We start from the raw sequence: 21,659 nt of genomic DNA, 5'->3' as shown, positions 1-21,659 counted from the left end.
GAAAAAGAAAAAACAAAGATTTTTAAAATATCAGAAAAAGAAGAGAGCAATGTGCACACTTTTAATGTCTGTAAGGTGTCCGAGCATATGATAAAACGTTATGAAGTGAATACATTAAACAGATATGTTCATCTGGACAAAGATCACCACAACATGGTTTACAGAAAGTATTGTAATGACATGATTGGGTAAAAAAAACAACAACAACCATCCATTCATGTAGAAACAGTTGCATTTCTGTGTTTTAGTGCCTCATCCCAAGCAGAGAGGAGCCCAGTGAGGGTGCTGTGTCTCCCACAAACTTCAGGAGAAAAAAACTAAATTCTTAGGACAATACATTTGGTTGCCAATTATTTACAGCCATCACAGTTTAAAAATGAAGAAGCCACTTTCAAATCTTTATTTCTGCATAAATAATCATCAGAACTGGTCTATAATTAAAATAAATCACACAGTTATATTACTAAAATAGAAACTACAGTATCACTCGGCAACATCACAGTGCAGTTTATCTGGAAGCCCAACAGAGGGCAGTCTGGGACCACAAATGGCCACAATGAGACTAAACATGTGGACATCTATCCATTTCAGTCCTCTCTAAATATTTCTAGATAGATAGATAGATGGATAGATAGATAATAATATAATTAGGTGGTATATTACATACTGTTCATATTGTAACATAATACTTATATAATAACATAATACTTATTTATTCCAGCATTCTTTGCACTACGCTCCATCATTTAAATAATAATAATTTATCATAAAAATAATTTACTCCTGCACTGGTCTGATAAAACATAGGGTAGGCATAATTTACCGGGAGGAACCCCTCCCAATAATTGAAACTGACTGGTGCAACCCCTCCCCCCCAAAAAAATACTATTATAATTTACTTTACATAAATAAAGACATTTGAAACATAACTTGATGCAGAAAAGGCACACATTTTTGCAGAACAATTCGCCGGATTGCAGGAAATGAAGGGTTCGATGTTAAAAATTTTGATTTTACTCCAAAGTGGAGATCTCACCCCACCCATGTTAAACTCAAAGTTACACCCTTGCCCGTAGCAACAAACCAAATATTTATATTCAAATAAATATGGGGGTGCACAGCTATTTACAGACCATTCAAAGTTTAGATCCGCCCCACTGTCTGCAATCAGCATCTATTAAGGTCTGTCTGATTCTAGATGCAGAAAGTTTGCTTTTCAATTGGATGCTCAACTTCAAAAATACAAATCAGTTTAAAAGCATAGCTGCAACTCCACAGTGCTTTACAGTAAGTGATATTTTTTTTCCCCCACTATGGCCACGCCAAGACCCGCCCTTCAATAGCTACTATTGGCCAGGTGTCCATGCTTACAGAAGGTAACGTAGCCAGACCTTCCTCCACAGCGCTGTGGAGATATATCTGACAATGCGAGAATATTCTGCAGACAACATCTGCAGCTTTCCCTTTGTTGCCTCCCTAAAGACACTGTTAAAAAACAGGGAGAGAAGTTTAATATTTTCAAATGAATACTCTTTTTGGGTGTAATTAGCCAACTGCCTAGCTGTAAATGATGAGGAGAGAGAAGAGGAAGAGCAGGAGACATCCATCATCGTAGCTCGGGGATCAGCATTAGCCTGGCAGCATCTGCCTCCACCGTGAGCCATATTCTCCATGGGAGGGGGAAAACCTGATTATCCAAAATGAGAGCAGTGTTAGTGAACTGGCTGGTTGTCAACAGGACAGAGAAAATTCCGCCAGAGTGTGTTGGGACTGAATGTTTGGATGTAAACACTTTTGAGTGCTGGCAGCCGGTCTGGGCTGCAAGAAAGCTCTAGAAAATCATTAATCTGTTGAGTGTTGCTGCTAATTGGCTGCTCTGTTGGTTTCAGCAGGGTCTGCTGACTACACGTACCGGCTTGGCTTTAGCAAACAAACGGGGGTGGTGGTGGTGGGGGGGGGGCGGAACGACGGGGGAATGCAATAACTGTTCAATACAACAATAAAGTGAACAAAACAGGAGAATACTTAAAGGAACACGCCGACTTATCTGGACTTTAGCTTATTCACCGTAACCCCCAGAGTTAGACAAGTCCATACATACCCTTCTCGTGTCCGTGTGTGTTGTAACGCTGTCTGACGGTTCCACCGGTAGCTTAGCCTAGCACAGAACCTGCAGGTAACTGGTTCCAACTAGACTACTAGTTGGGTCATCTATGAATTTATAAAAAAGAAATTAGCCGGGGTGCCCCTCTCAAAAATGTGGGGAACATTTTTGGGAGCCCTATATCCAAAATGGCTGCCGTCAGCCTAGCTGGAAATTAACTTTTTAATGGTTTTGCCCACAGTACTGCTTAATACATGGTTTTTGAGTCTATTTGGGTCAAGAAATTCATAAATGATAAAGATTTATTGAAACTGAAGGAATTATTATTATTTCCTGCATATTTATCACCTTTTTGAGGGGCTTAACATATTCAAAAACTCACCAAAATTGGCGGTCTCATTAAGTCTGGTGAAAATGTACGTAATTTAAGGGTTTCAGGGAATAGGTGCGCAAAAATAGCTCACTAGCGCCCCCTACAAAGTTAAACAAAATGGAGCCCCTGCAGTGTGTTTAACGTAGACTCACGAAACTTGGTGCACATATGTAACATGTCAAGATGTGCCATCTTAAGACCTTAAATGGTTGCTAGAATTATTATATAGGGTATTTCACAATGCTCCTTAAGGTCTCCTAATGGGGTATGTAACATTGGTTGGGCTGAAAATGGCCTGGTTGATATTTTATTGGCCCTTATGCATCCCTGTGTTTTGGCCCTATTTGTAACAAGAGCTTTTCTTCCAAATATGGTATGCTCATGAATATTTAGATAATCTGCACGCTGATTGGTTGAGCGAATGGCCATACACACACATTAGAGACAAGACAGCAGGTCTCATATTCCAGGCAGTGCAATGTTTCGTTACCAAATTCACTTCTGAGACTTTTTTATGCGAGAAATCAACTAGATATTAAGCTCAAATATGGGCCGTTTCACAAAAATTGATAGCTAATTGCAAATTTGGTAAGACATGTCAGACTTAAGGAGAAAGTGGCAGCCTGCTGGGCTCCATACCCAGGGCAACGTCAGCCTTTGTGGATTCCTCAAAGTAGCCACCCTTTGCTTTTTTGATAGCGCTGGTGTTCTCTCAATGAGCTTTATGAGGTAAGTCACCTGAAATGGTTTTCACTTCACAGGTGTGCCTTGTCAGTGTTAATTAGTGGAATTTTTTCCCTTATTAATGGCGTTGGGACCATCAGTTGTGTTGTGCAGAAGTCAGGTTGTTACACAGCCGACAGCCCTACTGGACAAATGTTAGAATTCATATTATGGCAATGAACCAATCAGCTAAGTAAAGAGAAACGAGTAGCCATCATTACTTTAACAAATGAAGGTCAGTCAGTCCGGAAAATTGCGAAAACCTTAAATGTGTCCCCAAGTGCAGTCGCAAAAACCATCAAGCGCTACAATGAAACTGGCTCACATGAGGACCACCCCAGGAAAGGAAGACCAAGAGTCACCTCTGCTGCTGAGGATAAGTTCATCCGAGTCACCAGCCTCAGAAATTGCAAGTTAACAGCAGCTCAGATTAGAGACCAGATGAATGCCACACAGAGTTCTAGCAGCAGACACATCTCTAGAACAACTGTTAAGAGGAGACTGCTCGAATCACGCCTTCATGGTCAAATAGCTGCTAGGAAACCACTGCTAAGGACAGGCAACAAGCAGAAGAGATTTGTTTGGGCCAAGAAACACAAGGAATGGACATTAGACCAGTGGAAATCTGTGCTTTGGTCTGATGAGTCTAAATTTGAGATCTTTGGTTCCAACCACAGTGTCTTTGTGCAATGCACTTGAATAAGAAGGTGTGTCCAAACTTTTGGCCTGTACTGTAGCTAGCTAGCTAGCTGCTCCTCATAACAAGACCCCTGACGTTCACAAAAATGCCTTAAATTGAAATTGGACACAACTGTTAGCTTTATAAGACCTTGGGGAACCTGTAATATAAGTGCCGTGACGAAATTCAACTGTAAATATACTATAGTTAAGCCAAAAGTGTAGGTAGCTAGCCGCGACCTTTTCCCATTGTATTGAATGGGACATATAGCTAGCTAGCTAGCTGCTCCTCCTAACAAGACCCCTCATGTTCATAAAAATGCCTTAAATTCAAATCAGACTGTTAGCTTTTGTTAGCTTTGTAAGACCTTGGGGTAGCTGTGATATAAGTGCTGTGACAGAAACTGTAAATATATTACAGTTATGCCGGCAGCCGGCCGGCCTTTGTGGATAGTAATCCACAAAGGGTGGCTTTGCCCTGGGTATGGAGCCCAGCAGGCTGCCACTTTCTCATCAGACTGTGTGGAGCTCCTAAAGTCCGACATGTCTTACCAAATTTGCAAATGGCCATCAATTTTTGTGAAACGGCCCATATTTGAGCTTAATATAGTTGTTTTTCTCGCATAAAAAAGTCTCAGAAATGAATTTGGTAACGAAACATTGCACTGCCTGGAATATGAGACCTGCTGCCTCGTCTCTAATGTGTGTGTAGGGGGGTTTCGCTCAACCAATCAGCGCGCAGATTATCTAAATATTCATGAGCATACCATATTTGGAAGAAAAGCTCTTGTTACAAATAGGGCCAAAACACAGGGATGCATAAGGGCCAATAAAATATCAACCAGGCCATTTTCAGCCCAACCAATACATACCCCATTAGGAGACCTTAAGGAACAGTGTGGAGTACCCTATATAATCATGCTATCAACCATTTAAGGTCTTAAGATGGCACAGACCGAATTTGAAGTTGATCGGATGGAATCTCTAGGAGGAGTTTGTTAAAGTACGACATGTGGAAATGGCCAAAATTGCACTAATTTCAAACTTTGAAATCAAAATGGCAGACTTGCTGTTGGGTTTAGGGTATGGCTCCAATGAAGCTTTTTGTACATCTTGACATGTTACATATGTGCACCAAGTTTCGTGAGTCTACGTTAAACACGCTGCAGGGGCTCCATTTTGTTTAACTTTGTAGGGGGCGCTAGTGAGCCATTTTTGCGCGCCTATTCCCTGAAACCCTTAAAATACGTACATTTTCACCAGACTTAATGAGACCGCCAATTTTGGTGAGTTTTTGAATATGTTAAGCCCCTCAAAAAGGCAATAAATTTGCAGAAAATAATAATAATTCCTTCAGTTTCAATAGGGCCTTCGCCGCTGTCGGCGCTCAGGCCCTAATAATCTCCTCTCTTTCATTGGTTCCAACCCAGACATCTGATGACATATGTGTATGTTTTAATTTTGCTGTCCATAACTGCACTCAGTATGAGCAGAGCTTTCATTTGAGCCTAATATTAAGGCTCTTTGACGATTTTGAAAAAATAACATTTAAAGGGCCAAAAATTGGCGGCCATCTTGAATTTGAAGGTCAAAAATAGGTCAAATCAATAAATCTTTATCATTTATGAATTTCTTGACCCAAATAGACTCAGAAACCATGTATTATGCAGTACTGTGGGCAAAACCATTAAAAAGTTAATTTCCAGCTAGGCTGACGGCAGCCATTTTGGATATAGGGCTCCCAAAAAATGTCCCCACATTTTTGAGAGGGGCACCCTGGCTAATTTCTTTTAACCTTCATAGATGACAAATCCAGTGAGAAACAAACCTTTCCTCTCCACGGTCACGGAACTGCTATAGATGACCCAACTATACTGCTCCCAATAAGTGATAAAATAACGCCAACATGTTTGTATAGTCACAGCGTGTACAAAGAACAACATAACATGAGACACAGCCATCTTCTAACCCTAGGAACATGTTGGCGTTATTTTGTCACTTATTGGGAGCAGGAGGCTAGTTGGAACCAGTTACCTTCAGGTTCTGTGCTGGGCTGCTACTGGTGGAGCCGTCAGATAGAGTTACAACACACACGGAGATGAGAAGGGTATGTATGGACTTATCTAACTCTGGGGGATACAGTGAATAAGCTCAAGTCCCAATAAGTTGGCGTGTTCCTATAATAATAATAATTTCCTTTACGTAAATAACGAAATTTCCAGCATACATTTATGCAGAAAAGACACAAATTGTTGCATAACAATTTACCACAATGTCCACCCCCACCACCCAAACCCACACCCACACACACTCTCTCTCTGTCCTGCACAATGGATTTGTTCCCAGTTTTTTTAGCAGATTGCTAAGAAAAGCCACAAACTAAACTAAAACCAATGACAGTATATGAAAAATAAACCATTAAATGGCACTTTCTGGATAGTTTTGTGCAAAGAAATGGAGAAATTGAGTCTTACATGATATGTGCAAAACTGCAAGGTTAAGAGCCTATACTACTACGCATTGTTGTAGTATCATCAGATACTAGGGCATTTACTGTTAATCAGTCATCACTTGATTACACATTGTATTACCTTGTTAGGATATATGAAGTGAACCATACAATGTGCCAAACATAATGTGCTACATGAAGAGACAGCAGCATATGACAGTAGCAACAGCTGAGAAGATTTGGGTCTGTGGTGACCAGGTCCACCTCACACAAACTTCCTTCTCCCATTCTCTCTCTTTACTAGCACACACACACACACACACACACACTGTGTCCAAGTGCAAGAAAGAATGAGAACCACTGATTTACATACATTCTAATCCTTTAAAACTAAATAAATAGAAATAACCATTTTTTGGGTACCAGGGGGACTGGTGGCCAAAGACCAAATCTCATTAGATTAGGCAGTGAGGGAAAATCATTCTTCAAACAAGGTCTTTCCCCACCAAAAGGTCCAGCAGAAACTAGACTGAAAAATACCAACAGCAAGACAAAAGACACAACATGGCTCATTTAGTGCATGTGTTATAGCCTTTCTCAAACTTTTTTTGTGCCAAGGCCCAGTAATGTTTGACCCTTGTCCTCTGTGCCCCACTTAATGTAATTCTTTTGGAAAAAGAAAGACTATTTTTTCATTTCATGAAACATTTAATGTATTATTTACAGTTACATTTAGAGATGCACAGAGGTGAGCTGGCACAAACATCTGGACCAGTCACAGCTGCATGGCCTGGCAACCAAATGGCATCGGTTTTGTTTCCAGATTTTGTGAGGAGACATAATTTTGAGCATTAAACACTGGCTTTTTATGTACCTATTTCTACCCTTTTCTAAATCAATTAATGCTGGAAACAATTGGAAATATAGAAAAATAAGGCCCTCAGGCATTCTGTATTACGTTCAACTATTCTCTAGTCTAGTAGATCAACTTTTTCTAATTTAACGTAATGTCTGCTGAGTCAATAATTTACTTTTCCCTCCTCTTTTGCGTCTTTTTCTGGGGAAGTAAATCTATTTAAATGTGCATGTGGCACTTATTCATGTGAATCATACATTAAGTCATTTTAATTAATTTATAAATCCCTGGACTTCAGTAGCTCAGATGTGTTACATCAGATTTTTTTACAACTTTGTGCAAATTCAAAATAAACCTCCTTCCATCTGTGTTCTCCGAAATTTGGAGAGTTGTAATATAGTCTGCTGTGCATGTTATTGCTCTGCTGATATGGTAATATCTCATTCAGACCGTCTGACAGACACAGAGACCCATTTGGGTCTCTGGTCTCTGACAAAGTTTAGAGGTGGCTGTAGGTTACGCTGCTCTTCATCAGAGGTAGAGCACGGATGCAACGCGTCACTGCCCACAGCAGAGCGAGTCCACTACAATTAATTGAAGTTGCTACACTTAACAGCCGCGCTGCTGTTATGTTATAAAAAGATAAACCATTGGTAATGTCTGATAAAAATATACTTTTAGTTAAATAAACACTGAATCAATACCGATTTCATCACACCACACCTAATCAGCATTGGTCTGGCTCACACAAACTAATCTTCTAAATAATTAATTGGGTCATGTCTGTTATTTAGCATAAAGTTAGAAGCTGTAGAAGACTTACTGTTTAAACAACTTTGAGAGCCATCCCCTGTTGAGCCAGACGTGATTAAGACAAAGAACGAGTATTGCTATAGTTTGGAAACAATTGACACCGTCTCGGTAAGATCCTGTGACCGGGTGTAGCCTCAAGACACTGATTGGGAACGTACACCTTTTCTTTTGAGAGACATCTGACCAATAGGGAAAGATTTAATTTGAAGAAATCCCAGGTGTAGGGAATAAATGTGTAATCCGGAGAATGATTCAAGACTGTTCTTCTGTAACTCCACAAGGAGATGCATGGATTCAGTCCGCTGTTTACAGTGTATTTGTTTTGTCATGTCGCATGGCTGCTAACTGTGACCCGACAGGGGAAGCATGTTTTGCAGTCTGCTGCTGGCAGTGTTTTATGTTTTATGTTTGATTGTGTTTTGTCTTGTCGTTTTCATGCAGTTTCATTAAAACTTTTGCTTAACTTAGGACTTAAGACCCGCCCTTCAGTAGCATTTACACACTACTATTGGCCAGGCGTCCATGCTTACATGTACAGGTCCTAGCCCCTGACCAATCCCATAACCCTAATCTTAACCAATCGAGGTGAAATGTCTAATCCCAACCAATCAAGCTGCTTCGTAGGGTGGGTCTTGGCGTGGCCATAGTGGGATTCGTAATTTTGCGACCGGGTTGACACCATAGACAGTATATAATCAAGGGGGTAAGCTTCGCTTTAGAACTCGAGCCATCTATGGCGCCATTTCGTTGCTAACTGGCCATCACCTCCTGTTAGCATTCCGCTGACCGCCATTTTTTTTTTACGTCACTTGACTGCGAATAACTTTACATCAGAAATGTTTGAAGACTATTTGTCTGTTGTTTAGTTCCAAAGAAACACGACAATGTATAAAAGGCTTCATTACCTTGTACCTCACGTTATGGCTCCGTAGCAGACGTTTTTGTAAATATAAGCTAACGATTGTGTCATAACCAAGTGACTTACTGTCGCATAGTAGAGGAATTACCGTATAGTACAGGAGAAGCTCGCAGGCAGTTTCGACTTAACATGAGCTGTTTAGGTTTAATTACTAATGTTAACTAGCATGTTAGTTAACAATAATTAGCCTGTGCCCATGTTATCTCCTTACATACACCTACAGTCTCCGTACCTGTAAGATTGGGAATGATTGAGATTTCTCTTGGCACAGCTACCAGAAGACTTACAACTTTCAGACACGTTGCTCACGTCACATTCTCTCAGTTGGAGGCTGCGCAGTAAAGCTGGCCATCACCGGAAAAGTGCTTCTAATAGCCTTCACTGGTCTCCGTCTAGAGCAACGGGATCTATTGGTCCATTATATACTGTCTATGTCGTGTTTCTTTAGAACTAAACAACGGACAAATAGTCTTTAAACGCTTCAGATGTAAAGTTATTTGCAGTCAAGTGGCGGTCAGTGTAACGCTAACAAGAGGTGATCGCTTCGTAGCAACAAAATGGCGCCATCGGAGGTTCGCGTTCTGAAGCGAAGCTTACCCCCTTGGTTGACACTTCTTTTTTTTTTTTTTTAACCGGGTTGACACTTCAGCGTGAGAAATCGGGGGTGTGGCGTGTGAGCGTGTGAAACCAATCAAATGCGTGTGTCTCACGGCCAATGCGTGAGAGTTGGCAGCTCTGCGATTGTTCTTATCTCAGCTCCGCCGAGACAAAAATAGACATGGCATTTCAAAAATCTATCATTTATTGTCAGAAATATCATGTTTTCAAAAGCACCACTTTCATCAAATTTTATGTGACATATTTCCAGTAGGCAACTGACAGCAGGCACATCCGGACACAAACGAGCAGGCTTATGTGTCGGGGCTGAGCCCCGGAGAGCCCCGGAGAGCCCCGGCCCAATTTAACCACTGTATAGGCTACTGTATATTAGCCTTCATTTCCTGCATTCAGATACACTTTTATGCAAGTTATGGTGGATTTTTTCTCATTTTTTTTTAATTAAGGCATTAAGATCAATATCCAAAAGATGATTTTAGCCAGATTGGGAAGTCAGGGCCAGGACAGAGCGCAGCCACAGGTTTAAAAACAAAAAACAAATAATAAATAAAAACAAAGACAATAATGTCACCTCCACACACAAACAAAACCGAGAAACATTTGGACATTTCTTACATTTTATTAGCACCTGATAAAGGTTTAATTAACTTAAAAGCAATATTTACAAGATTTGACTGATACAATCCAAAATGTTCTCAATCAACAACTTTTGTTCAGCAACAAAAGAAGCAATTAATTAAAGAAAAAGCGTGTGTGTCTGTGTGTGTGCGCATGTGTGCGTGCGTGTGTATGTGTGTTTGTATCTGTGTGTGTTTGTGTGTGCAGTGTTAGCCTGGTTGATACCAGACCCTTCTCAGCTGTAACAGAGTGGGTCTGGGGAAGCTTCATTCACAGCTCATTTCCAAAGGGGCGTCACCAACAGACGCCGCTCAAATTCCTCTGGGCGCAATTGGATAGTCCTTCAACCAATCAGACGATCTGCGTGACGTAGCGCCGACAGCGGCATCAACGGGTTGCTGCGTAAACAAAAAGCTGCTCGCCGCCGCTGCGCTGTCGTCATCGTGTAAAGCCCGCCTCAACAGTTGTGATTGGTGCCTCGATTTGGAAAAATTGGAAATGGGCTTGAACGGGCTCTGGGCCAGACCGACTTGCAGAGCAAATCTCAATTTTGCCAGAAGTTTGTCAGGGTTTTCCCAGGCTACCTAGCTGTAGTTCCTCAGGTACACCAGTCTGTGAGGCTGGAACTTCTCCCGACACAAGGGGCACTCTGCCTGTGGGATGGACAACACCAAACACACATGTCACATTTGCATACACACAGACAGTTATGAGAATACGAAACTTCACTGCAGTAGGAGATAAAAATTTAACAATATATCGACTATTCAGAAACTAAATATTCAGTGAGCAGGACCAGTGATTTGTTTGTTGACGGTTTAATGGTTTTTGGTTCATCTGTTCAGATTATTTTGTTCTTGTCCAAAAGGGTTGATTTGTTCACGCTGACCGAGCTGAACATGGACACTGATGGAAATATAAAAAAAAAAAAAAAAAAAAGAAAGAAAAGAGGGGGTAAGACCAGAAAAGTTCTCAACCTTCTCATCCTACCCCTTTCAGACAAGAACATTTTTATTTCAGTTCCTTATATGTTGCTGAGGATCCCCTTTGTTTTAATTTCTTCTCATTGCTTGAAAGTTTTATTTTGCGTTTTAAAAAAATTTGAATGTTTTTGGCTCATGAAGGTCTGGTGGGGTGAAAATATTTCCTGTTGAGTTAAAATAAAACATTTTGGGAGCTATAATCTGGTGGGTGCAGCCACTAACCCAGAGTTTCTGCAGGTTTCCACAAGTCAAATTTAAGACTTTCTTAAAAAAGACCATTATAAATGAAATTTAAGACCTTTATCACGACATAAAAGTACAACGAAATGTAGAGTCACAAAATACCTGCAAAGTAAATAAAACTATTAAAATTGAATAAAAGTGACATAATAATAATGATCTGTACATATACAGCAAATTATATTTGGACCAGTGAAAGAAAGAACTACAACACCACAGAATTAAAAAAATAAAACATTTCAGTGAGTATTAGAGGTAGGGTTACATGGATGTAGGAAAATGTAAGATTTTTTATAGCCTGACGTGATCGGACTCAGATTCTAGTCAGAATACTGCTCCATTGGGTTGTGATAATGGGGCGTGTTTCAACCGAACCAGGAAAGAAAATACCTCTGCACTCAATTAGACCTACAACCAATCAGAGCAACGGATAGACCTACAACCAATCAGAGCAACGGAGAGACCTACAACCAATCAGAGCAACGGATAGACCTACAACCAATCAGAGCAACGGATAGACCTACAACTAATAAGAGCAACGGATAGACCTACAACTAATAAGAGCAACGGATAGACCTACAACCAATCAGAGCAACGGATAGACCTACAGCTAATAAGAGCAACGGATAGACCTACAACTAATAAGAGCAACGGATAGACCTACAGCCAATCAGAGCAACGGATAGACCTACAGCTAATAAGAGCAACGGATAGACCTACAACTAATCAGAGCAACGGATAGACCTACAACTAATAAGAGCAACGGATAGACCTACAACCAATCAGAGCAACGGATAGACCTACAGCTAATAAGAGCAACGGATAGACCTACAACTAATAAGAGCAACGGATAGACCTACAACTAATCAGAGCAACGGATAGACCTACAACTAATCAGAGCAACGGATAGACCTACAACTAATAAGAGCAACGGATAGACCTACAACTAATCAGAGCAACGGATAGACCTACAACTAATCAGAGCAACGGATAGACCTACAACTAATCAGAGCAACGGATAGACCTACAACTAATCAGAGCAACGGATAGACCTACAACTAATCAGAGCAACGGATAGACCTACAACTAATCAGAGCAACGGATAGACCTACAACTAATAAGAGCAACGGATAGACCTACAACTAATCAGAGCAACGGATAGACCTACAACTAATCAGAGCAACGGATAGACCTACAACTAATCAGAGCAACGGATAGACCTACAACTAATAAGAGCAACGGATAGACCTACAACTAATCAGAGCAACGGATAGACCTACAACTAATCAGAGCAACGGATAGACCTACAACTAATAAGAGCAACGGATAGACCTACAACTAATCAGAGCAACGGATAGACCTACAACTAATAAGAGCAACGGATAGACCTACAACCAATCAGAGCAACGGATAGACCTACAGCTAATAAGAGCAACGGATAGACCTACAACTAATCAGAGCAACGGATAGACCTACAACCAATCAGAGCAACGGATAGACCTACAACCAATCAGAGCAACGGATAGACCTACAGCTAATAAGAGCAACGGATAGACCCACAACCAATCAGAGCAACGGATAGACCTACAACTAATCAGAGCAACGGCGTATGTGACGTATGTCTTCTTAGCGACCATCGGGGCCAGCTGATGAATTTAACTTTTGCCAAATCCCGTAGAAAGGACGGCAAAAACATCTTTCCAATCGACAAATGCCTTGATCGCGGTTCTCGGTCCCTCTTTTAAAATGAATGCACTGTTGATATCTTCTAGAACAGACGCAATGGCTGAATCTACACATCTCAGTTCTCCAGCGGCAGCCATCTTTGTTGTAAATTCAACCCAAGCGCTCCTTGTTGACGTGGTTGATTACGTTACGGTTGACCATCTGTCCATCATCGTATAACGCCCGCCCTGACAATTTGATTGGCTAGACTTTTTAAAAAAGGCCTAAAAGTTTGAAATTTTAGACTTTTAAGACCTGTGGAAACCCTGTAAACCTGCACAAATAAGACAAAAAGAAAGCCTGTAATTCTCAAAGCACCAACAAAAGATGAAATGCACCCGAATGAGTTTAAAAAAATGTAACCTTGATTTACAAGGCTGTTGCTGCCGTTTCATCTTTGTTGTTTAATTATGCATAATTATCCTTAATGTCATCTCCTGTTACCAACAATAAAAGAGAAATCTCCTTGAAAATTCTCCCTCAAAACAGGATGCCTTTTAAAAATTTAAAATGACACAAAAAGGATCAATAAGTAAAAATAAATTAAAATATTAAAACCTCCAGCATGGCTTGTGATAGAAATGGTTTTGGGTGAGGGGGGGATATTTAATAGATGTAGAGAGCCATTATTGTTGTTTTTTAATTCCCGAACAACTAATCATATAGTAGAGTTTTAGAGATGGAGGTTTGCGTGTGATACGGTGGCGTAAGCCTGACCTTGGTGTTGCACCACTCGGTGATGCACTCCCAGCAGAAGAGGTGTCCACAGGGGGTGGAGGTGGCGTGTCTCCTCTCCTCCAGGCAGAGCATACAGCTGGCTGCCCTGGGGCCCGTGCTCTGTGTGCGCTGAGGACTGCAGACACACAGTTCAAAGATATTTAAAAGAGAGTTAACGCATTTCATTCTGTTACTGCTACACGATGCTTTTGTTACAAGACGTACAGTAGTTCTTGCAGTGGCTTGGTTTGCACCGATGGTTAGTGATTAATAGGGCTGGGAAAAAAAATCAATTTGATTTAAAAATCGAGTTGGTAGGTCAAATCGATTCATATTTTCAAAAAAAAGTGACTTTTCACTTAGAGAAAGGGTTTGCCTTTGCAATTTTGTTTATGTTGATGCACTTTAATTAAATACAATAAATATATATTTTTAAAATATATTTATAGTTCACAGTTATTTTGTTTTAAATGGAAGGGGGTAAAAATCGAATCGTAAATCGAGTTTTTTTATTAAAAAAATCTGAGTAGGGTTGGGCATTGGTTGGATTTTTACGATTCCGATGCCCTACCGGTACTTTTAAAAAAATATTAATGTCTGCATGTTTGCATTCTGTCTGAATTCCAGCAGGAGGCGACAAAAGGAGGTCGTTTCTGTAGAAGTCTATGAGAAAGTGGCCCACTTCTCACTTGATTTATTACCTCAGTAAACCTTTTCATAATGAGTTTATCGTCTCAATCGCTAGTTTTAAGTAGGGTTGGGTATCGTTTGGAATTTTACGATTCCGATGCCGAACCAGTACTTTTTAAAACGATTCCGATTCCTAAACAGATTCTTGAAAAACTGAAATATGACATCAAAGAAAGGCTTTTCAGTTCGTTTCGGTGAGCCCAGAGGGAAAATATGGCACTTTAAAAGTAGCCTACATTTACGGTAGCTAGCTAACGGTAGACTACAGAGAAACTGAGAAAGTCGACACATTAAGTGGAACTTAAATGAGGAACCAAGATTTGCGTTCTAATCCGGTCCGATTCCTACCGTTTATGTAGGAACCGGTTCCATAGTGAAACCGGGTTTCGGCACCCAACCCTAGGTCTAAGTGGACAGAGCTGTGTCGTCTGGAAGGGACCCGGTCCTGTACCTGAGGTTCCTGTAGAGCTTCCACTCCTGCCTGGCGCGCTGTTTCTGCCTGAAGTTGTTGAGCTGCAGACACACCGTGATGAGTAGCTGGAGGAGGGACACGGCCCCCAGCAGCCTGTAGCTGCTCCGGATGGTCCCGTCATCACCGTTGAGCCCCATCACGCGCAGCTACACGGGACATTAGTGGAGATGGAAATGTAAACCCCGGGTTACATCCTACAGCCGGTGGTTCAGCTTTGTCAACTTCAATGATACACATGTTGCAGAAAAAAAAAAAAAAAAAAAAAGTAACTACTGTAGAGATCATATGTTCCTTAAACAGTAGTTAAATAGCAGTTAGTATAAAGGAGGATTTACATATGCAAATGTTGGTAAATCATTTGGCAGGGATGGATGATTAATCGAAAATGTATCGACATCGAAATTCTGAAGTTGTTAGACGTATTTTTGTCATGACGATAATTTTGATAATTTTTTTCTGTCTTCTCCTTAAAAACATTCTACCGCGTGTGCAGGGTCCGAAACTTACACTTGCCAGTCACCAAATGCGAGGGCGGGCCGACACACACCAGTCACCAGCCACTAACTTCTGTTTACCGATAGCTACATTTAACTCGGGCTAATTAATTAGCTAGTAAGTGGCGATTTTTTGGCAGTGAGCCTTCTAAAAGAAAGCAAAATGAAATGAAATGTTAACTGATCATTAACGATTGTTCGACAAGCGGGAAACGGAGTCTAGTATTTCTCTATTCATTCTAATATGTGAGATATTTGAGATGAGGCAACATGTGGTCACACCAAATATTGATTTGATTTACATTTACATTCTGTTCTTTCACTGCATTTTGTTAAGTGACAAAAATAAACTATTAAAAAGGTGCTCTAAGCGATGTTGGGTGACGTTATTCTCGTTGACGTTCAAAGTATTTTCAAACAAAACGAACAATAGCTCGCCCCTTCCTCCTCCTCATCCCGTCCCCTCCCTTCCGTGCTTCAGCGAACTAACCTAAGATGTTTTTTACAGTGTGTTCAGGGGACAGGCAGCTAGCAGACAGTGAGGAGATGTTTTTTACAGTGTGTTCAGGGGACAGGCAGCTAGCAGACAGTGAGGAGATGTTTTTTACAGTGTGTTCAGGGGACAGGCAGCTAGCAGACAGTGAGGAGATGTTTTTTACAGTGTGTTCAGGGGACAGGCAGCTAGCAGACAGTGAGGAGATGTTTTTTACATTGTGTTCAGGGGACAGGCAGCTAGCAGATAGTGAGGAGATGTTTGCTGAATGTGACAAAAAATGTTGTAGCCTAAAAAAACGCGTGACATCGCTTAAAGTACCTTTAACACTTCCATTTTTGAAAGCATTCTTAGTTTACAGCATTTTTTCACACCTGCCTAAAACTTGTACACAGTACTGTATGACAAAAAAAATAAAAATCACCTACATAGCTGATCCCGGCCGCCCTCTTGGACAGGTGATAGAACGAGCCGCTGATGTAGAACAGAGCCACGTGGAGGCGGTGCAGGAGGGTCAGGCCCTGATGGAGGACAAACACGGCCGGCAGGCACGCTCTCCTCTGGGGCTCCGACAGCAGCGCCACTGCCCTCCGTGTCCGCCCCCTCAGCCAGGACTCCAGGCTCCATGGCCAGGACGCCGCCTGGCGCTGCCTGGCGCCCCCGCCGCCCTCCTGCTCACATCCCAGCTCGTTCTCCAGGCACACCAGGACCTTGTCCAGGAGGTAGGGAAAGAGGGAGTGGCACAGGACAAAGAGGCCTCGTCTGGTCCGAGAGGGGATTCGACTATTCGTGGGATCCACCTGGACGATGTTGACATACTCCTCGCCCAGGGTTTGGTAACCTTGGGAGGAGAATGACACAAATGATGGTTAATAACTCATATAACATACAGTACAGGCCAAAAGTTTGGACACACTTTCTCATTCAATGCGTTTCCTTTTTATTTTCATGACTATTTACATTGTAGATTCTCACTGAAGGCATCAAAACTATAAATGAACACATATGGAATTATGTACTTAACAAAAAATTGTGAAATAACTGAAAACATGATGCCTTCAGTGAGAATCTACAATGTAAATAGTCATGAAAATAAAGAAAACACATTGAATGAGAAGGTGTGTCCAAACTTTTGGCCTGTTCTGTACATGAAGTTAGATTTCATGTTGTTTTGGTTGGCAATAGTCTGGATCAACGGAAGTACATTTCCAAGATAATTGTCTCACTTAATGTGAGACAATTATCTTGGAAATGTACTTCCGTCTCTCTCTGTGTGTCTCTCTTCCCTTTGGGAAACGACAACAGACTTCGAGCTAACAAGCTACCCGCTAAAAATGTCAAGTTTTAAAGAAACTTTTGGTGGTGCAACAAGTCAGGCCTGCTTGGTTCTTTTGGGGAATGATTGTTAAGATTTACAAAGAATATGTTTATGGCATTTCCTCTAACTGGGACGTGTTGGGACCGATTGGTGGGATTGCTGTGGACGAAGTACACACGGAGATACACTGGTAAGAGTTAATGAGGTTTAACCATAGACTGTATAATATTTATGGACAGAGCATGTGTGACGTCACCCATTGGTTTGTGGAGATCTGCTATGGGTCGTTGAGTTTGCCATTACGGGCGCATCCATCCTGGTTGCAGGTGTGACGATTTTAGACAAGAAGGAGGAGTGAGGGAGGAGCTGCTTACACTCTACGTTACATTATACACTTTCACTGTCAATCACATCATAGCAACGCCCCAAAACACCCCCTGCTTTATCGCCCCCATTTTAAAATCAACGAGACCATAATTCAAAAAATTAACTGTGTTCCAGAAGACTTAAAACTAGGGTTGGGTACCGAAACCCACTACGCAAACGGTAGGAATCGGACCGGATTAGAATGCAAATCTCGGTTCCTCATTTCGGTTCCACTTAATGTCTCGACTGAAATTTTTCCCTCGGTCGCTCCGAAACAGATTTAAAAATATCACCCTTTCTCTGTAGTCTACCGTTAGCTAGCTACCGTAAATGTAGGCTACTTTTAAAATGGCATATTTTCCCTCTAGGCTCACCAAAACGAATGTAAAAGCCTTTCTTTGATATCATATTTCAATTTTCAAGAATCGGTTTAGGAATCGGAATCGTTTTAAAAAGTACTGGTTCGGCATCGGAATCGTAAAATTCCAAACGATACCCATAGACTTCTACAGAAACGACTTCCTTTTGTTGCCCCCTGCTGGAATTCAGACAGAATGCAAACATGCAGACATTAATATTTTACAGTCTATGGGTTTAACCATGTATCAGCTAATTTAAATAGCTCACGTTACTGTATTGTGTCAACAGTTAACTTCATTTAATATTGGATAAGGTGATTTCTTTTGCGGGGTGCAAATGTTCCACCAAAACAAGTTCCTTTCCGAGACTATTTAGCAGAGCCACCGTTGCTGCATCCGGAGTTTAGCGCCACCCAAGAGTATTGTGATTGGTTTAAAGAAATGCAAACAATTCAGTTTTTTTATTTCTCCTATCCCAGAATGTATGTGTGGAGGAGCCAGACCTTACCCCCCACAGCTCTGTGGAGATAGAGCTGGCAATGCTAGAACTAGGTCAGCAACTACCTGTGAATGTTGTTAAACCATAGTATGCGAAGTCTGACAGCAGCTCTATCTCTTTCCTCCAGTCCAGCCATCTTTTGGATCCTACAGAGAGAAACAACAAACTTCAGTAGAGAGCAAGTGCTGCAAATCCTACACGGACCACAGACATACAGATTCAGATATGAATTCACATTTGCTTCATCACTCATACATACAAAAGGGAGGTTTTATTTTGATAACATTTCATATTTGCTTTATAACAGTGGTTAGTGACTATTGAATTGAATAGACTAACTGTTACTCATGAAAAGTAGTGAGACTGAGCAGACGTACAGTATTTAGGTTTGGGTATCAAACATCCACACCACCGCAGAGTTAGTTAACTATGTTGTGGAAAATTAAAACCAAATGTGTGTTTTCATTTTATGGGTCAAATTCTTTAACTTAGCATTTACCCAATGACAAAGCAGCAGCTATATTATCAATAGTTATCAAATATATTGGGTCATTATTTCCCGCCTACAGTCGTGGACAGCAGAAGCAATGTGTGAACAAACGCTGAAACTGCACATTTCAGACAATGAAACTAACTGATTAGATAGTAATGTTAATCTATGTATTAAATGCAGCGGTGTAGTCTACCTGATAAGCAGGTATATGCAGTATACCCACTAAAAAGATCCCGGATTTCCATATAGACACTTCAAAATGCCCAATGACACACAACAACATACTTTATTATATTTTTGATATATTTTGAATTTTCATCAGTTTTTCTTCTTCACATAGGCTAAATAAAAGGTATTTCCACCGTAAATTGGTGCATAAAAGTGTATCCAAAGGCAGGAAATGAAGTCTCTGATGCTCAAAATAACCCTGGGGGAGGACATGCCGGACAGTATACCCACTACAATACATGATTAGACTACACCAATGATTGTATGAAATGTATGGCGAATTGATGAAGGGATGGAAAGTGTCCCAATTATGTTCTGTAATCAGTAACATTAACTAAAGGAGGTTTGCAACTATACAGATGAGAGACTGCACAGAGTTTGCTTTGAAGCCAACGTTACATTAACGTTAAAGTGAAGAAAGCTAATGTTAACCTACATGTTAAAGTGAAGAAAGCTAATGTTAACCTACATGTTAAAGTGAAGAAAGCTAATGTTAACCTACATGTTAAAGTGAAGAAAGCTAATGTTAACCTACATGTTAAAGTGAAGAAAGCTAACGTTAACCTACATGTTGAAAGTGAAGAAAGCTAATGTTAACCTACATGTTAAAGTGAAGAAAGCTAACGTTAACCTACATATTAAAAGTGAAGAAAGCTGACGTTAACCTACACGTTAAAAGTGAAGAAAGCTAACGTTAACCTAGCTACATATTAAAAGTGAAGAAAGCTGACGTTAACCTACATGTTAAAGTGAAAAAAGCTAACGTTAACCTACATGTTAAAGTGAAGAAAGCTGACGTTAGCGAAGGTTTAGCTAGGGTTACGAAGCGGTAACGTTAAAAATGTCCAGGTGTGTTCAATTTGAAAAAACTCACCAGCAATAGTTTGGAAAGCTTCGTTGGCGTTGTTTCTCAGGAAGGTTTGATAATATTCGTCCTTTTGACTGGACCGAATCAACTGGGACTGGTTTGCAGGAGCTAGCGGCATGGTTATCGTAAGTTAACAAATACAGAGCTGACAGCAATTTTACAGCAGGTTAGTAGCCTGCAAACGGCCATATGCTCAGACTAGAAACATTCAAGATGTCATTTATCTGCAGAAAATACATAATCTGGTGTCCGTGGTATGACACTCGGTGCCTTTATTCTGCATGGTGTCTTGTATTCCTTATTAATGATTTGTAGTGTAGCTACCATTGGTAGCTACAGTTTAGAGTTGAATGTAAATCCAGGAAACAAACAGGAAGTTAATGCCGTGAATACAAACCTGATAATGTTCCTCCTAACTCACAGCGCCACCCAGTGGCCGGGTGAGGAATTACAAGCTCACTTTCAACTACAACGGGCTTTTTGTTTGTTTGTTTGCAGGACTTCTTAAACTCCCTCCTATAACTCTTGCGTTTCTAAAGAGGATATTTGAAAAGGAATTAAACTTTCATCTCATTATTTCTTTTTATGTGTTCACTTATTAATACATATTCAAATGGCTAATTGTTTTGTATTGCCTTCAGAGCAATGGGTGTTTTTATTGTGATTTGATTTTCATTAACCAATGTGGTTTAATTCTGAGGTCATAAGACAATTAAGAACAATATAATTCAGTTACCTGTTCATCTTGCTAACTAAGACAAAGACATTTTTCGATGTAGGCGCCTTTGGGTCACTGAACATATTTCAATGAAAATAAACTGTTTATTGTCTGCCAAGAAACATACACAGACATAACATGTTTCAAATTATTCATAAATAGGCCTATGTATATAAAAAAAACACATTATCCTTGTCTTTTCCCATTGGTTGTCCTGCAGATAACACAAACAAACACCTGTCCATGTGCTTTTGTATGCTCGCATAAGAAAACAGCAGCAAATCTTTTGTTATTGTGGCCTCCATGTTTTCACACACCTTATGCTCTAGGCTACGGCCAACCGTTGGTGGCAGTCATGCAACAAGTTGTTATGCCAAACGCCAATATAACAGAAGAAGAAGAACACGCATCCCGACCATGTGAATGCTGCCAGTCGGAAAAACAACGTAACCACTGGGGGCGATGTGGAGTAAGGTCTGGCTACACCACACATACTCTGGGATAGGAGAAATAAACGCTCTGTGTTGTGTGCATTTCTTTAAACCAATCACCTCTGTGTAGGATATGCAGCACTTGCTCGCTACTGAAGTTTGTTGTTTCTCTCTGTAGGATCCAAAAAATGGCTGGACTGGAGGAAAGAGATAGAGCTGCTGTCAGACCTCGCATACTATGGTTTAACAACATTCACAGGTAGTTGCTGACCTAGTTCTAGCATTGCCATACTCCACACATACATTCTGGGATAGGAGAAAGAAAAAAAACGCACTGGATTGTTTGCATTTCTTTAAACCAATCACAATCGTCTTGGGCGGCGCTAAGCTCCGGACACAGCGACGGTGGCTCTG

At 40.8% G+C, this 21,659-nt stretch overlaps 1 protein-coding gene across 1 annotated transcript; it reads right to left on the bottom strand.

Annotated features, from left to right (window-relative positions):
- Positions 1 to 10,659: 10,659 nt before the first annotated feature.
- Positions 10,660 to 20,487, bottom strand: pex10 (peroxisomal biogenesis factor 10). The gene is made up of 6 exons (XM_028583361.1): positions 20,103 to 20,487; positions 18,573 to 18,653; positions 16,394 to 16,806; positions 14,958 to 15,124; positions 13,817 to 13,952; positions 10,660 to 10,804 (listed from the first exon to the last, which is right to left on the bottom strand). The coding sequence occupies exons 1-6, from the start codon at positions 20,212 to 20,214 to the stop codon at positions 10,736 to 10,738; spliced, it is 978 nt and encodes a 325-aa protein (XP_028439162.1). The 5' UTR covers positions 20,215 to 20,487; the 3' UTR covers positions 10,660 to 10,735.
- Positions 20,488 to 21,659: the final 1,172 nt, after the last annotated feature.

This window comes from Perca flavescens, chromosome 7 (genome assembly GCF_004354835.1).
Source record: "Perca flavescens isolate YP-PL-M2 chromosome 7, PFLA_1.0, whole genome shotgun sequence".
In the NCBI taxonomy this organism is placed as follows: domain Eukaryota; kingdom Metazoa; phylum Chordata; class Actinopteri; order Perciformes; family Percidae; genus Perca; species Perca flavescens.
This window is presented reverse-complemented; position numbering and strand designations above follow the sequence as displayed.

Excerpts from the sequence above, each read along its gene's own strand:
- pex10 (XM_028583361.1), bottom strand. The coding sequence starts at position 20,214 with ATGCCGCTAGCTCCTGCAAACCAGTCCCAGTTGATTCGGTCCAGTCAA. Across the intron at positions 16,807-18,572 it reads TGGTTTAACAACATTCACAG|GTTACCAAACCCTGGGCGAG; the intron begins GTAGTTGCTGAC and ends TCTCCTCCCAAG. Across the intron at positions 10,805-13,816 it reads CCGAGTGGTGCAACACCAAG|GCAGAGTGCCCCTTGTGTCG; the intron begins GTCAGGCTTACG and ends TCCATCCCACAG.